The sequence below is a fragment of the Athene cunicularia genome (assembly GCF_003259725.1).
Source record: "Athene cunicularia isolate RWA chromosome 4 unlocalized genomic scaffold, athCun1 chr4_part3, whole genome shotgun sequence".
Taxonomy (NCBI): domain Eukaryota; kingdom Metazoa; phylum Chordata; class Aves; order Strigiformes; family Strigidae; genus Athene; species Athene cunicularia.
This window is the reverse complement of record NW_020799100.1, coordinates 17,527,771-17,541,493: the sequence shown is the minus strand read 5'-3', so window position 1 is coordinate 17,541,493 and position 13,723 is coordinate 17,527,771. Positions and strand designations below refer to the sequence as shown.

At 36.6% G+C, this 13,723-nt stretch overlaps 1 protein-coding gene across 1 annotated transcript in view; it reads left to right on the top strand.

Annotated features, from left to right (window-relative positions):
- Positions 1–10,981: 10,981 nt before the first annotated feature.
- Positions 10,982–13,723, top strand: part of DIAPH2 (diaphanous related formin 2) — a 179,276-nt gene continuing 176,534 nt past the window's right edge. The window contains exons 1-2 of the mRNA XM_026848817.1: positions 10,982–11,002; positions 12,210–12,242. Of these exons, the coding sequence (XP_026704618.1) occupies positions 10,982–11,002; positions 12,210–12,242 (54 nt within the window). The remainder of the gene's footprint in view (positions 11,003–12,209; positions 12,243–13,723) is intronic.

Below are 13,723 nucleotides of genomic sequence, written 5' to 3'. Positions count from 1 at the left end.
CTTGCATTTTATTTATGTATGAAACAAATGTTTTACTTAATCTTGTGAATAAAATAGCTTTTTCCTAGAGTGTTGGAGGAGTGAGCACCTCTAGGTTTCTCACTTCCAAGCATAATTTCCTGATAGGTGGATAAGAAAAATCTTGCTTGACAGAAGTAGTGCTAACACTGTCTGCAAGGCAATTATATTCTACTTGTTAACTCGTAATTAACTGTATGTGAGAAAGGGGTGACAATTGAAGAATCAGCTTTTTTGAGGCAGCACAGTCTCCAGACTCACCTTGGTGCTCTACTGACATAAGTTTTTGTGTGGTAGTGGGACAAACAAGATCATGAAACTGAATCAATCACCACCACCCCCTTTCCCCCCCTTTATTACTTGTTCTTCTTCGACTGTTTGCTAGAACTAATAAGACTAGTGTTATGGCAAACTAGAATTATTCCTTTTCTATTGGTTTATCTAAAGTTCATCCACTTGTACTACTAAATTATGATTGTGTCTGCTTTTCAGGCATCTTCTCATGATAGCTGTTTAGTTGGATGTGGTGTGAAAGCAGCACATTGTATGCACATGGGCAGATCTGAAAAGGATCTGCTATGGCAATTAAATGATATTGTAACCTAATTCGTGCTATAAACTCATCTGATTTATAGAAATTGAAAAATACCTTTAAAGTTAAATTCTAAAACAAGCCCACACGTGGAAAATGTTGTATGGTTTGATACACCTACTGAAGGTCTTTGGTCCACCTGGGTGTGGTAGTATTTGTTTTTAAGGTGCAGTGCATACTGTAATAGCACCACACCTTCTCTGATATATAAAACAAAAATGTTCTTAAGAGCTTCTAATAGATATGTGCTCTTCCTGTGTAAAGAGGAAACTGTATTTTCATACTAATTTCAAGCTGTTCTGAGTGAGAGTGGGAGAAGAGGAAGTTAAAGGTGGTGCATGTGACAGGTGGCTTTTTTGTGAGGTTCCCTTCTTGGTCCTTTCACTCATCCTCAGAAAATCATTGCACACAGGATAGTATTGGAGGAAAGTATTAGGTATGCTGAATGTGTGATGCATGTTTTCTACTTGTGTTCTTCGCATAGTGCTATCAGATATTGGAAGACATCAGAGATGTCAAAATGTTTTTATTACTAAAAAATATTTTCAATGTGTACTTCGTAACAATTAAGTGTGTTTAAGCTTGTTTTGAAAGTGTAGCATGTAAGTGTAAAAGTCACCAGTTGATTAAAAAAAGTAATTGGAAAGAATCCTGCTTTCAGTCCCTCAATGATATTTGTTTGTGTATATTTATTTTTTTAACACACATAGTCTTACTGCTCTCCTAATTGTAGTGGAAATCTGACATTATCTGTTTATAACAAAACTAAATTAACATATTTAGTTTACCCCTTCATGTGAGAATAATTAAAGAACTTTCTTGAGGAATGTGGAACTTTCAAAGCAGTGCTACCTCCTAGTTTAGAACAAATTTTTAAATAAGAAAGTTAAGATTGAGACAGTTGGGGAATAGTACTGTAGAATACCAACAAGGAACTGTGGGATTGTAGCTGTACAGCCACTAAAGCAGCAACTGCAATTTTAGGTTTATGTAGGCCAAGGGAATTTCAGGAAAGGTACTGGTGGATGCAGGTTGTCTTGAAGGTACACAGGCCCATTCCCTCCTGTTTCTTTGTTCAGGGATTAGCTAGTTAAACATTAAAACTTTGTCCTGTATGGGATCACACAAACACAATCACATTGTAGTATGTATTTAGGCATGAAGATGAGAGGAGATAACCACAGATCTTTACTGTTGTTGAGGATACCTTTTTGACACAACTATTATACTTAGTTGTGTGTTTACACATGACTCTTTATAAATTCATGTCGGTGTCTCAGGGATAGTTAAACATGACAAAATAAGTACTTTGGTCAGTAAAAATGTTTGTTCTGCAGTTAATTCTTTCTTAATACGGTGAAAGTTAATGATGGTTGTTAGAATATGACCTTCAAAGATACCTGTGTAATTTGTGTGAGGAACAAATATTAACCCAATATAAGATTTATTAAAATCTATACTCCCAACAACAGATAGAAGTAGGTAGTTCTTGTACAGTATAGAGTTTTCTGCTTTCCTGTCTCCATTTCAGCTGTGAATTACTTTTATACCTATAAAATTGACATAACTTCTAAAATACCGTGGCTTCATAATGGAACTGTGCTGGATGTTTGCATTTGTAATTGTGTGTGTGCATGAGTAAATGAGAACCTGATGGTTATTAATAGTTGAGATGGTTACATGCAGTGTTCCAGTTGCATTGGAGAAGTAAGTATTTGCATAAAGAAGATAAAAGGTGACAGCGTATCAGGCTAAGCATATACACTGATGCCATATAAATGTTAATTTTTGTGCCAGCCACATTTAAACAGGAGGTTTAAATACAGAACCTGGAACTCAAAGGATAAACCCATGTCAGCTGTCCAAGGTCAGAAGTTGCCACATGAATTCAAATTAACTGAGATACTTCAGTCTGTGTCTGTCCTTCTTTGTAAGCATTTCTATCGAATTTTGTATACACTGAAGTAAAATTTACATACAATAACTGTTTTGATAATCACTGCAAGTCTTTGGCTATAAAAGTTTTAGCCATGCACAGGTTGGGTGAACTAATGAATATGACAGTTTAGGGAAGGTATTTTATAATGAGACTTGAGACAGAAGTTGCAATCAGCTTTAACATTGAAGCACCTAGTAAGTGATTTTATCCTGTGTTTGGTCTCAATACAACGGTTTATTTCTGGTAGTGCTGCCAGTCTTCATTTCCATAAAATAGTTCTTCCTCTTTTGTGGGTAGTGGGTTTTTTTTGGTCTTATCATATAATGGGGCAGTAAGAGCTGTTACTCCCAGGCAATCCACTTTACTAGAAATGCTTCAGTTCTTCCTTTCCACGCCTCTGGCAAGTGGATCTTACACTGCTTTATTATGTTCAAAAACAAAAAGTGAGGTGAGGAAACTCCTTTTGATTCAGCACACAATTTCTTGGTTGAGATAGAAATTCACTGGGCAATGTCTGCTGTGGTCTCTAACCTTTACAATCTTCCATTCTCTACTATTCTACCATCTTCCAGCAGTGCAGTTAGATTTTCATTCTCCAGTTTATTTACAGCTTGACGGAGGTATTCCCAAGCTAGAAAGGTAAAGAGTACAGCCCCAGGCTTTGGTAAAATTTCCATCTGTAAACTAGATACACAATTTTAATTTTCATATTTTACAAATATGTGTTCAGATTTGAACGTCAGACAAAGCTTGGGTTGATAAGACAGGCGTCCTAAATCCATTAAAGTTAGTTTACAGTATTCTGCGATTCTGACTAATTCCTGAATGACTTAGAAGATAAGCAATAACCCCGTGAGTTAACATTTTACATTTAAAAAAAATTGTTTTGTGAATTTATAGGAATACTTTTATGAAATTCATATGAGTGTTCATGGGGAAGCTGAACACATACCACAATTCAACGTTATGATAATATTATATTTTTGCTTACTTAAGCCTTTAGCAGAAGATAGCAGATTCTCCTTAACCTGTTAGAGGCATCTGTAATCTTCCTGAATTCCTGTTCCTTCGTAACAGGGAATCTCACCTGTACTTAAGTCAAATGATACTATTGGCTTCCTCATTATCATGTACAATATAATTCCTCTCTATTCAAATGCTACTTCATTTCCGACTTCCTTGCAGGACAAATAATCTTCTCGGGAAGCTGTTATAAATAGTAAAGAATAGGAAAAGGAACAGAAAGCCCTTGTGTGTATCACAGCAGCTATAAATTCAGTTTAACCCAATAAGCTTTCACTATTGAGTTCCATTATGGTCCACGCCCGCAGGAATTTCTTGATCTAGAATTTCTGTTTTTAAAGGAGAAGCTGACGTTCCTTGCTATCATAGCAGAATTGCTTCTTTTCCCAAGTTTTAGTATCACATAGTTTATTATTGGGGGGGGGGTCAACTTTTTTTGATGTAGGGATCAAATACTGCTCTGATCAAGTACTTGTTCTTTGCTAGGAAGTCTCTGTCTTGGAAGACAGACAACATTATTCTAAGAAGTTGTTGACATGATCTCTGTGACCGTATGTTCCAAGACTGCTGGGTACAGACAAAATGAATAATGTTCACAAAGTAATTCCTGCTTCTTTGGCTCCCTGCATCCCTTCCACAGCCAGTTCCTTTGTGGGCCATGTTTTCGGTTGGTTGGATTTTGTGGGATTTTTCTTACAATTTAAAAAACCCGAGACAAGGCAAATGCACATGTCCTTACTTCCTCAATGTCTGTCAGAAGTAAAATACTCCATTTTCAAGGAGCTGCCCAATATCCAATGAAGCTCCTCACAGTATAGACTTTCTGTCTACTTTTGCAACTTGCTATGTGTCTTCTGTTTTATTTCTAAGTGTATTGATTCTCTCCTAACAGGTACATTCTACCAGTTTTATCCTCACCTCATATGGTAGCAGAGGAAAATTCAAATGGACTGTGACACTTATTTCAGTGTTTAATATACCCACAAGAGTAAGAGGTGTTCTATGAAACCAACAGCATGATCAGTTAAGAATCTTCCCCAAACAATCTCTCCATATAACAGGAAGAAAAGTATAGACATTGAGCCTGTCACTTGGATTAGGTGTTAAGCTTGTATTAGGGTATTAGGCTACGCTTGCATGTGCTGGTGTTATAGGAACCCAGTAAGCAGGAATGAAAAAAAAAAAGTACTGAAGAATTTTCTCAAATCAGTTTCTCAAATCAGTTTCTGCTTCATTTTTCAGACTGATGTCAAAAGAACTCTCACTGTCAAGTTAACTGGTCATTGCTCATCTGGAAAGAAAAAACTAGGTTTCAGCAAACAATTAATCTCAGGTTCAAAGCATATAATTGTAGTTAAAAGGGCTGCATGTCTATAAAATTGTAAAACCAGACCTTGGTAAAAGTGAAGGTGAACCTTGTCATGATAAAAATGTGTTTCTTTAGGAAGTGAGGTATGAAATGAGGAGGCCTGTGATAGCTTTTGCTCAGTCTGAGCAGCTCCACAATATGTGTGAATGAAAAGAACAGCCACTTGTACTCAGGGGATTCTGGAACAAGGAAGGTTGATGAACAACAATTTGATGCACATCAGGTATTGCTGTCTAACAAAACTGTCTTTGTTCAGCTCCTACACTGAAAGCAAAGAGCTCAAATTCACTGCTTGTATCTAAGCGTAAAATTGAGATAAAGTCTGCACTTACTATGTCAATAATTGTTTTGACATAGTTTTTCAAGTTTATCTGTTCCTGAATGTTTCAAAAGCATTTCACAAATAATATTCCAGAAAAAAAGCAAAAGCCAAGTTTCCTTAAAACTCAAAGCTCAGAAGTCAAACAACTGCTTTTTTGAAAAACAAGCAGCAGAGGTACAGGGCTGAACACAGTACTGACAAGCAGGCTTGGCAGAAAAGCAACAGGCGTGCAACTGGTACTGTAAGCATCTAACCCCTCCATTTACTGCACTAGGAGCTGTTCTGTGTTGATTTTTAATTAAGTCCTGGAAGTTGATCCAATGACTATTCAAGTGACTAGTTTAGCAAGTGATCTCAGTCTATTTTCCTAGGAAAAAACACTTTCTAATTTTCTTTCAAACCCAAGTGATGTGCTTGCTGTAGGTGCATTAAACAGAATATGCCGATCCTGACAAGCAGTGCTGCCCAATTGCAATACGCTTGGACAGATGGTTTCTTGTCTAATAAAGTGTATCTGGCACTTTTTACAGGCACCAAATATATGTACAGAAAGCTACATGGGCATATGAAAGGATTTTTGAAATTATTCCAATGCACTTCTAATCTACTAGCATTTTTCTAAAGGAAGTTTAGGAGGGGCAGTTTTTGAAATAAGCTTTCTTATCAAGCAAAGCATGAAATGTAATTGGCACACAACTATCTGAATCCCATTTTTTTGGTAATAATGTTCTTCAAGAAAGACCATTAAGGTATCCATAATGAAGTTTATTATTTTTGAAAGTGAAATTATTTAAGCCCCAAATAAATGCAATGCTCGTCCACAGATGACCCCCAAAATAACATGTGTATGTATATGTCAACAGTGGATATGCTTAGCCTGACAATTTAAGTACATGAAGAAGTAGAATTCCCTTACTTACTTTTCCCATTTAATTCTGCTGACAATTGGTGCACTACCATGTGCTGTCTTCATATTGTCAAATACGACTTCCTCTATGCAGAAACTTGCTATGAATTTCTGTTGCTACACTTTAGAAAATTTGCCAGGCTGACCAGAATCCTTGAAGTAGAAGATTCTTAATTATACCTTTTTGGGCCTTAAGGACATGTAGCCATGGAGTTTATTTGTGTGAGTTGTGGTTGGTGTTTTTTGATGGTTTCTCTGGTATGTTTTGTTTTTTAATTTGTGTCCTATAAAACCTTCTGTTGGTTAATGATTACGCAATGCCACATGAATTTCTAAATTAAGTACTAGAACCAGTGGGGAGAATTTCTGAATAAAAATGGAAGCTACAAACTGAAACAAAGTTTAAAGTGTTTGTTGTAAGGACAGGGTTTGCCATGTCTCTTAACCTTTGTAAAGATCTTGATTAGTTAAATACCTCTTGGAGTATTAAATCTGCATATTGAGGCTAGTAAGCTAGTATTAATTTCTTGTTTGTTGTGAAATTTATGAATGGGTTTATGACTTGGCTCTTTGAATTATGTCTTGGCTCTTTCAGAAGTTTAGTTTTTAACTAGCAAATGATTGCTTGATAGTTTTAAGTGAGGAATTTAAACGCCATGGAGCATTCTGAAGAGAGACAGTTTGTTCATCTATACTGAAAAGCATGCTATGCTGTCACAAGACGTTTTTCCAAGATGCTCAAAGGATATCACTAGATATCAAAATAAGAAAGAGATCCTGGCTGTATGAAGAGCTCGCCAGTTATGTAGTGTAACAGTTATAAACTCCGCTGTATCTGTGCTTCTTTAGTGATGACAACCTGATATGGTTGGTGCAGAGACTTGATGGGTAATATTTGGACTCTAGCAGTAGCTCTGGAAAATGCCAAAACTTATTCTGTTTGCCACTGCACTAGCTAATATGAAAACTGTCTCTTTTAATATGCTTTTTGAAATTATTTCTACAGTAGTCTAAACTGATCTGAAGCTTTTAATTTTGCCCTGAATTTTTAAAGCTTACTTATCAATGAACACCAATAAATTATTGTCTGAAACAAACTTTTCAAAATGGTAATGGCAGTTTGAGCTACAAATAAAAGAATAATGTTACTTGAATTGTCTTCCTTGAGTCCTTTGTATCTTCATATACAAAGCTGTTGAAATGAAAGCTATCTGAGTTTGTTTACAGTTATTTTTTTTCAACTTCTGAATCAGTTTGCTTATTGGTAAAGGCTTTTTTGCAGTCATCTGGAAAAATGCAGGTTTTTGAACAGTTCATTTGCTTTTGGAGTGTGATGCCAATCAGGCAAAAATGAGGAAGCCGTTTTAGTTTCTCTCAACTTCCATTTTTAGTCAGACCCGACTGATCCTTAGGATCTCTCTATTACCCTTTCACAGAGACATGCTGTGGAGGTGTGCCTTTCCCTCATCCCGAGTATCAGACAGTGGCATTTCTGAGGGCGAGTGTCCAGTATGATTAAGGTGTCTCTGGCCTGTCTTCCCCTCCCTGTTTGGGAGCAGTGCTGAGGCACTCCATCTCCCAGCACTATGAATAAAGAATTGGTGCCCTCTGCTGTTAATAATTACCAGCTTGGGAGACCCTCTGGCGTTATTTAGCATGAGTTGTCTGACTTCTTTTCCTAGTATTGCTTATTTCTGGATATTCAGACTCCTGGGGGGGGGGTGTGTGTGTGTGGTGTAATTGGGAAAGCCAGGCAGGTTCCTGGTTGGGGAGATGGCTGCCACCATCCAGTCCAATGGCGCTGACTCCGTGCTGTCAACATGAATAATTTTTCAGCTTCATTTTGGCAGCCTGGTGTAAGGTGTTCATATGCTTCCTGGTCTCACTTTGTAGTGCCTCAGGGAGTGTTTACCTTCATGTTCAGGTTATAGATTCAGCCTTATTTTTATAATTTAACATTTAAATTATTAAATACTGCATATTTAAGAAATTTGTGAAAGAAGCGTCTGCAAAGCTGTGTCATATAGACCAAATGCAAATCTGGAACAATAGTAACAAAACTGTTCGTGTTGCTAACTTCAAGTATCCTTGATACACCAGATGGATTACTACTAATAATTTCAAGTTCTTTTTGAAAGAGTGGTAAATGTTCCTTAAAGTGCCAGAGAAACAACTATAAAGCAAACATTTTATGAATTCCATTTTTATTAATATTACTAGTAATGCCAGGTATACTGTGTCATGGATAAAGATTTTGAAAAATCTATATCAGCGTGTAGTGCTAGTTTTTGCACATCAACTAATGTGACTTGGGTATATTCACAATTGCCTAGGTACCTTTTTACATTTAATTACAAAATTGAGTATGTTATCACGTTGTTAAATTGTCTAATGGGAACGTTACTCATTCTTTATGCTGAAGGATGTAGGAGTGAGTTCTGTTTTGTGACTGGAAGACCTACATTCAGGTTGCACATAACTTTTTCTACTTCGGGTATTAATCGGTTTTGGTTTTTGTCCCTTGGTTCAGGTACTCTTATGGGAAGTTATTCCCTTCCTGTTTGTATGCAAATTTATTTGCAGCCAGTTAAAAAACAGTTACTCTTTGAGCAAAATTTTACAATGTCTTTTGCAAGTGTTGAAGTCCAGGTAGATTTTAGGAAACAGTCATATCATCTTATTTTAAATACAAGAAAGTTAAGGGAAGGTTGAGTTCCTGTTTGTTACTCTTGGAAAATTAGGATTGCTAGTAGTGGTTGGAGCTGTTACTGAGGTAGCTTGTGTGCAAAAGCAGGTGTAGAAGCACACCACGATTCGCCTGGGTGCAGTGGAGTGAAAATGACTGTTAAGTTTTGAAGTAATCCATCTGATTGTTGTTTCATTATACGTGTGGTAAACTGTGAGTTGCTTTTGATTTTATTTTTGTGGTGGTAGTGAGAGTCTTGAGTGTAACAATTCAGAACATGGCAAAGTGATATTTAAAATGTAATGGAAAGATCAATCAACCACTGTAGATGCACCTTAATTTACAACTTGTAGCCAGTTCAGGTGACTTGGAAGATTTTATTAATATAAAAGTTAAAAAAAAAAAAAAAGATTTAAGAAGAAGTAGACGTGCTGTGAGATTCGCATTAAAAGTTAATGCGATCATCTCAAGTTGTTTAATTCTTTGAATGTTGACATTTACTGTGGTAGCCTGAAATAAGCTTGGATGAGGAAATAGTGATTTTTTATTTTTTTTTTAGATATACCAATAAATGTAGTGAACTATGGTGAAAATCTGTCTACTGCTTTTATGTGCAAGATTTCAAATACTCTGAATGTTAACATGGCTGACAGTGACCTTTTAAGATAAGAGCAGTTGGATGCAGTTGCATTAGTCTATGCTATGATTTTTGTGTGCCTTAATGTCATGATCTATCAGTACTTAATGCAAGTTGTGGGATACTTGGAGTAAACTAAAAATGGAAGGAGTAAACAGAAGGTGGTATTTTTAACTGTTGATGGGCTGGAAAGACTATGTTCAAAAGGGAGAAGCTCTGTTACATGTCTTTTAAGTGAAGAACCAAATAAATGAATAAGAAATAGTTCTTTGAAGTTGCATGGTTTGTGTTGATATTAAAAACTGGGAGATAGAGGTTATGCTGCTGTCTTAAGTTATATGTGTGTATACATAGAAATACTAATTTATATCCCTTATCTACAAAAGTTTTATCATAGAGATTTTTACAAAACCTTTGCCTTTGGGCTGCTTCTTAAATGAGGGAGTTAATGTCTTGAACAAGCTAGGAAAGGGTTGATTTCATCTTGTGATGCTCTGGCTGTCTTACAGATGGCTGAAAGAATAATGCTAGAGGACTGACTACAAAAACCGTGCTATCTTAAATGTCCTCCTGGGGAGGTAAACTACTTTAGGTTTATGTTCTTAAATCAGTCTGGAAGTGTGATTTCTTTGTTAGTGTAAGAGACTGTCAAAATTTCATGTCAGTGAGAATCTACAGGTACATAACTGCCTTGCCTCTGCCTCTAGCTACTTGCAGTTTCTCTTCTACCTGTTAAATGTGTTGCTTATCTTGAGTAGCTACTGGCAGCAGTGTAGCTTATGCACCATAAGGAGATCTGGGAGGAAGTGTGCTTGAGATGTCTGAAAAAATGCTGTGTGGTATCTTGCTTTAGTATTCTGTATTTTGCCCAGAGGAGTTTGAGTGACAAATGCAATATAAATGTAGAGATGGAATAGATTATCCTGTTCCAGGGTCTGGGAGAGATTGACAGTACTTAAATGAGAGGGGAAGAAAAATATTTCTGGTACAAGTGACTGCTAAAACAGATAGAGAGTTTTAGAACTTCTTGCTTACATAGCTGTCTCTGGGTTGAAGTCATGGTTAGACTTGACTTGATTTGGACTTCTTGCTCAATAATCTCCATTTTTTAAAAAAGGTCTTTACCAGAGTAATGCCATTTTAATTTTGATTTCAAGATTAGGGTATTACTGCTTCTTTTAACTCCATATTACATCCAGTTAACAAAAATACAGAAGAGGCGCAGCTGTAAGGAAGAGGTTTGAGATACAGTGGTTAGGAAGCCAAAATGCTGTCAACATCTGGAGTAGTATGAGAGAAAGATTTTATCCTAGTTGTCTGTAATGGGTCAGGCTAGGATGGAGTTGATTTTCTTCATAGCAGCCCTTGTGGTGCTGTGTTCTAGATTGGTGACCAAGATGGTGTCAATAAACCCTCAGTGTTTTGGCTTTTGCTGAACAGTGCTTACCCAATGTCAAGGTTTCTCAGTGTGCCCCTCCCAGGAGCAGAATGGGGTGGGCTGGAAGTTGGGTAGGACACAGCCAGGACAGCTGATGCAAACTGACCAAAGAGATATTCCATACCATATATAGTGCCATGCTAAGCAATAAATCCAGGGCTGGTGGGGTGGGAAGGAGGAATTTTCTTCCAAAGTAGCAGTTGCTCGGAGGCTGGGTCGGTATTGGTCTGCTGGTGGTGAGCGTGATGGCTTTTGCATCATTTGTTTCTTTAAGAGTGGGTTTTTTTTGCTTTTGCACTTATGATTCTTTCCCTGATACTGCTGTGAGGGAATGAGCAAGTGGCTGTGTGGGGGCTAACCTGCCAGCCACCTCTGAATACCAGATTTCTCCACTTATCTTCATGCTGTTTTTAAAGTATGAACACAGTGCCTCTCCTTCCCACTTTGATGCCACCTCCACCATTTGTGGAGCCTTGCAAATTTATTTGTTTCAGAAATACAATATTGACAACTGTAGCCAAGAGACAGAAAGTAGAATTAGGAGCATGGTATAATAACTTCCACCAAGGGGAAGTAAAATGTTGTGTGGTGTATGTTGAACAGTTTTACAGATTAATTTCCAGTAACGTTGAACTTGCCCACCATGGTAACAGTACGCAGTGGTATGGGATGTTGACTAGAAGCACCTGATCATTTCAGCTGGTGAGAGCATAACCAAGGAAGCTGAAACCTTGGTGTCCAAGAAAACAGGGTTGTTAGGGAACAAGCAAGAGGGTACTAGGGAGGAGAGACAGTAGTGACTGGTTTGTTCATCATCAGTACACGGCTTTAACAAGTTCGTCTGTCAGACCTGCAGAAGGCTCAGGAAGCTAGGGACAGGGAATTCTCAACTGAGTCTCAAAAATTCTGTCAAAACTGAGAATGTCATATAGGTATCCGCTGATTCAGTTTGAAGTCCAAGAGTCCCTGTTTGTTTTGGAAAGCTTTCTAAGAAATCCTACTGCTTTTTTGTGAAATTGTGGGGGGTGCCAGAACTACACACATTTGAGGTTAAATAGTCAAAAGACAAGGTGCAATGGGATGCAAGTCTGCTTTTTCACATAAAATGCAGTAGATCGTGTACTCACTTAGCTGCAGTTTTTGTTAGAACAATTACTGAAATTTCGAGTGCTTTTAAATGTTAGAATACATGAAATAAAGAATTCTTTATTCTGAAACAGTTGGTAACACTGTCTTTTTTTCTTTGATTTGTGTGTGTGTTTTTTTTTTTTTTAATAGAATATTCAAATAAAAACTTTGGCAGATGATGTGGTAAGGTCTTGGTAACATCTTAATTAATGGTAACTCCACACTGCATGCTATTTTACTCCAAATGTGGACAATATAACATGTTCTTATAAGGATATCAAGCATTTGATTTCAGAAAATTGAGTTACTATTCCTAAAGATTTTAATTTGTGACTTGAAGTAATTAATGATCTCTATTTGGAGAAGCTTCTTTAACCACATTCTAAGTCCTTTAGTAATACTGTGGGTACGTTGTAACTGTTACTCAACAGTTCAAGTGTTACTTTTCTTGACCTTGTTCTTAACAGTAAATTATCTGCTGTGGTTCTTCAAAATTAGTTGCCACATGATTCATGTGGAATCATTTTGGGTAATAAATGTGTACTGTATTTCAAACAGCAAGTTTGTATTCAGTAGCACTAATTTAGTAATTCTGAATACTTTGAAACCTGTTGCTAAGTGTTTTTACAGAAACCTATATCAAAAAGTTATTTTAGTAAAATCGTAAACTTTTATTTTCTGGATATAATAGATAAGCCATGCTGACCACTTAGTTAATCATCACTTACATGTCTGAAATGAAAAAAAATGCACTTAGTAATTATGTAGAAAATGCTTTAATGACATTAAAGTGATCTCATAATTGCCATCTAATTAAACACATTTGTTGTTAATAAGATATAGTGAAACAGATCACAGTATGATGAAATTGATCATAAATGGCTTTTTTGTTGACTACTGAATGGGCATCTTAATGTAACTGAACAGTAAAACTACATTTGCTGTGTATTTGCTAATTTGGGACACTGCCTTTCAGGCATATGGCCTATCTTTGGCCTTTTCAATAGGCTATGTCCTAATTTTAATTTCCAAAAATGTAAACAATTCTAATAAGGAAAAAATGAGATTAAAGTTATATTCTTGCCTTGTTGAAGACATTAACAGTATCCTTGTAGGTAATGTGTTTCTGTCCACAAATGTCAGACTTGTAAGGAAGAAGAAAACCCCAACCCAGCCCCCTTCCCCTCAAAAACACAAGCAAAAAGAAAAACCTCCGAAGAAACGCTAAGGGTATGCAGCTTATCTAGGGATACTTCCCTTTCAGAAAATTCAAGTAAGCTTGTAGGATCTCAAAAAAAAACCAACAAAGAAAAGGAAGAAACTTTTTTCTGGATATTCAGATTTGGTCAAATTTTTCCACTTCTGACTGGACTAATGTAAAATAAATTCAAATATCCTACCAATGACATACTCCATTAAACTTTTCACACCTCACAGAGGTTAATTATAGAAAACTTAAGGGTGGTTTTTTTTTTTTTTTTTTTACCACCTGGCTCCAATAAATGTTTAAGTTTAAAAATAACGGTGATGTTTTAGCCATGGTGATCTAAGGATCAGAATTACCCAGTTCTGGACACAGAGGTCCTTTTGTGGTCTAACACAAGGTACCATCTTTCTTCACAAGCCTTGATTTCCTTAAAAATGTTATCTTCTGAAAAAAAAAA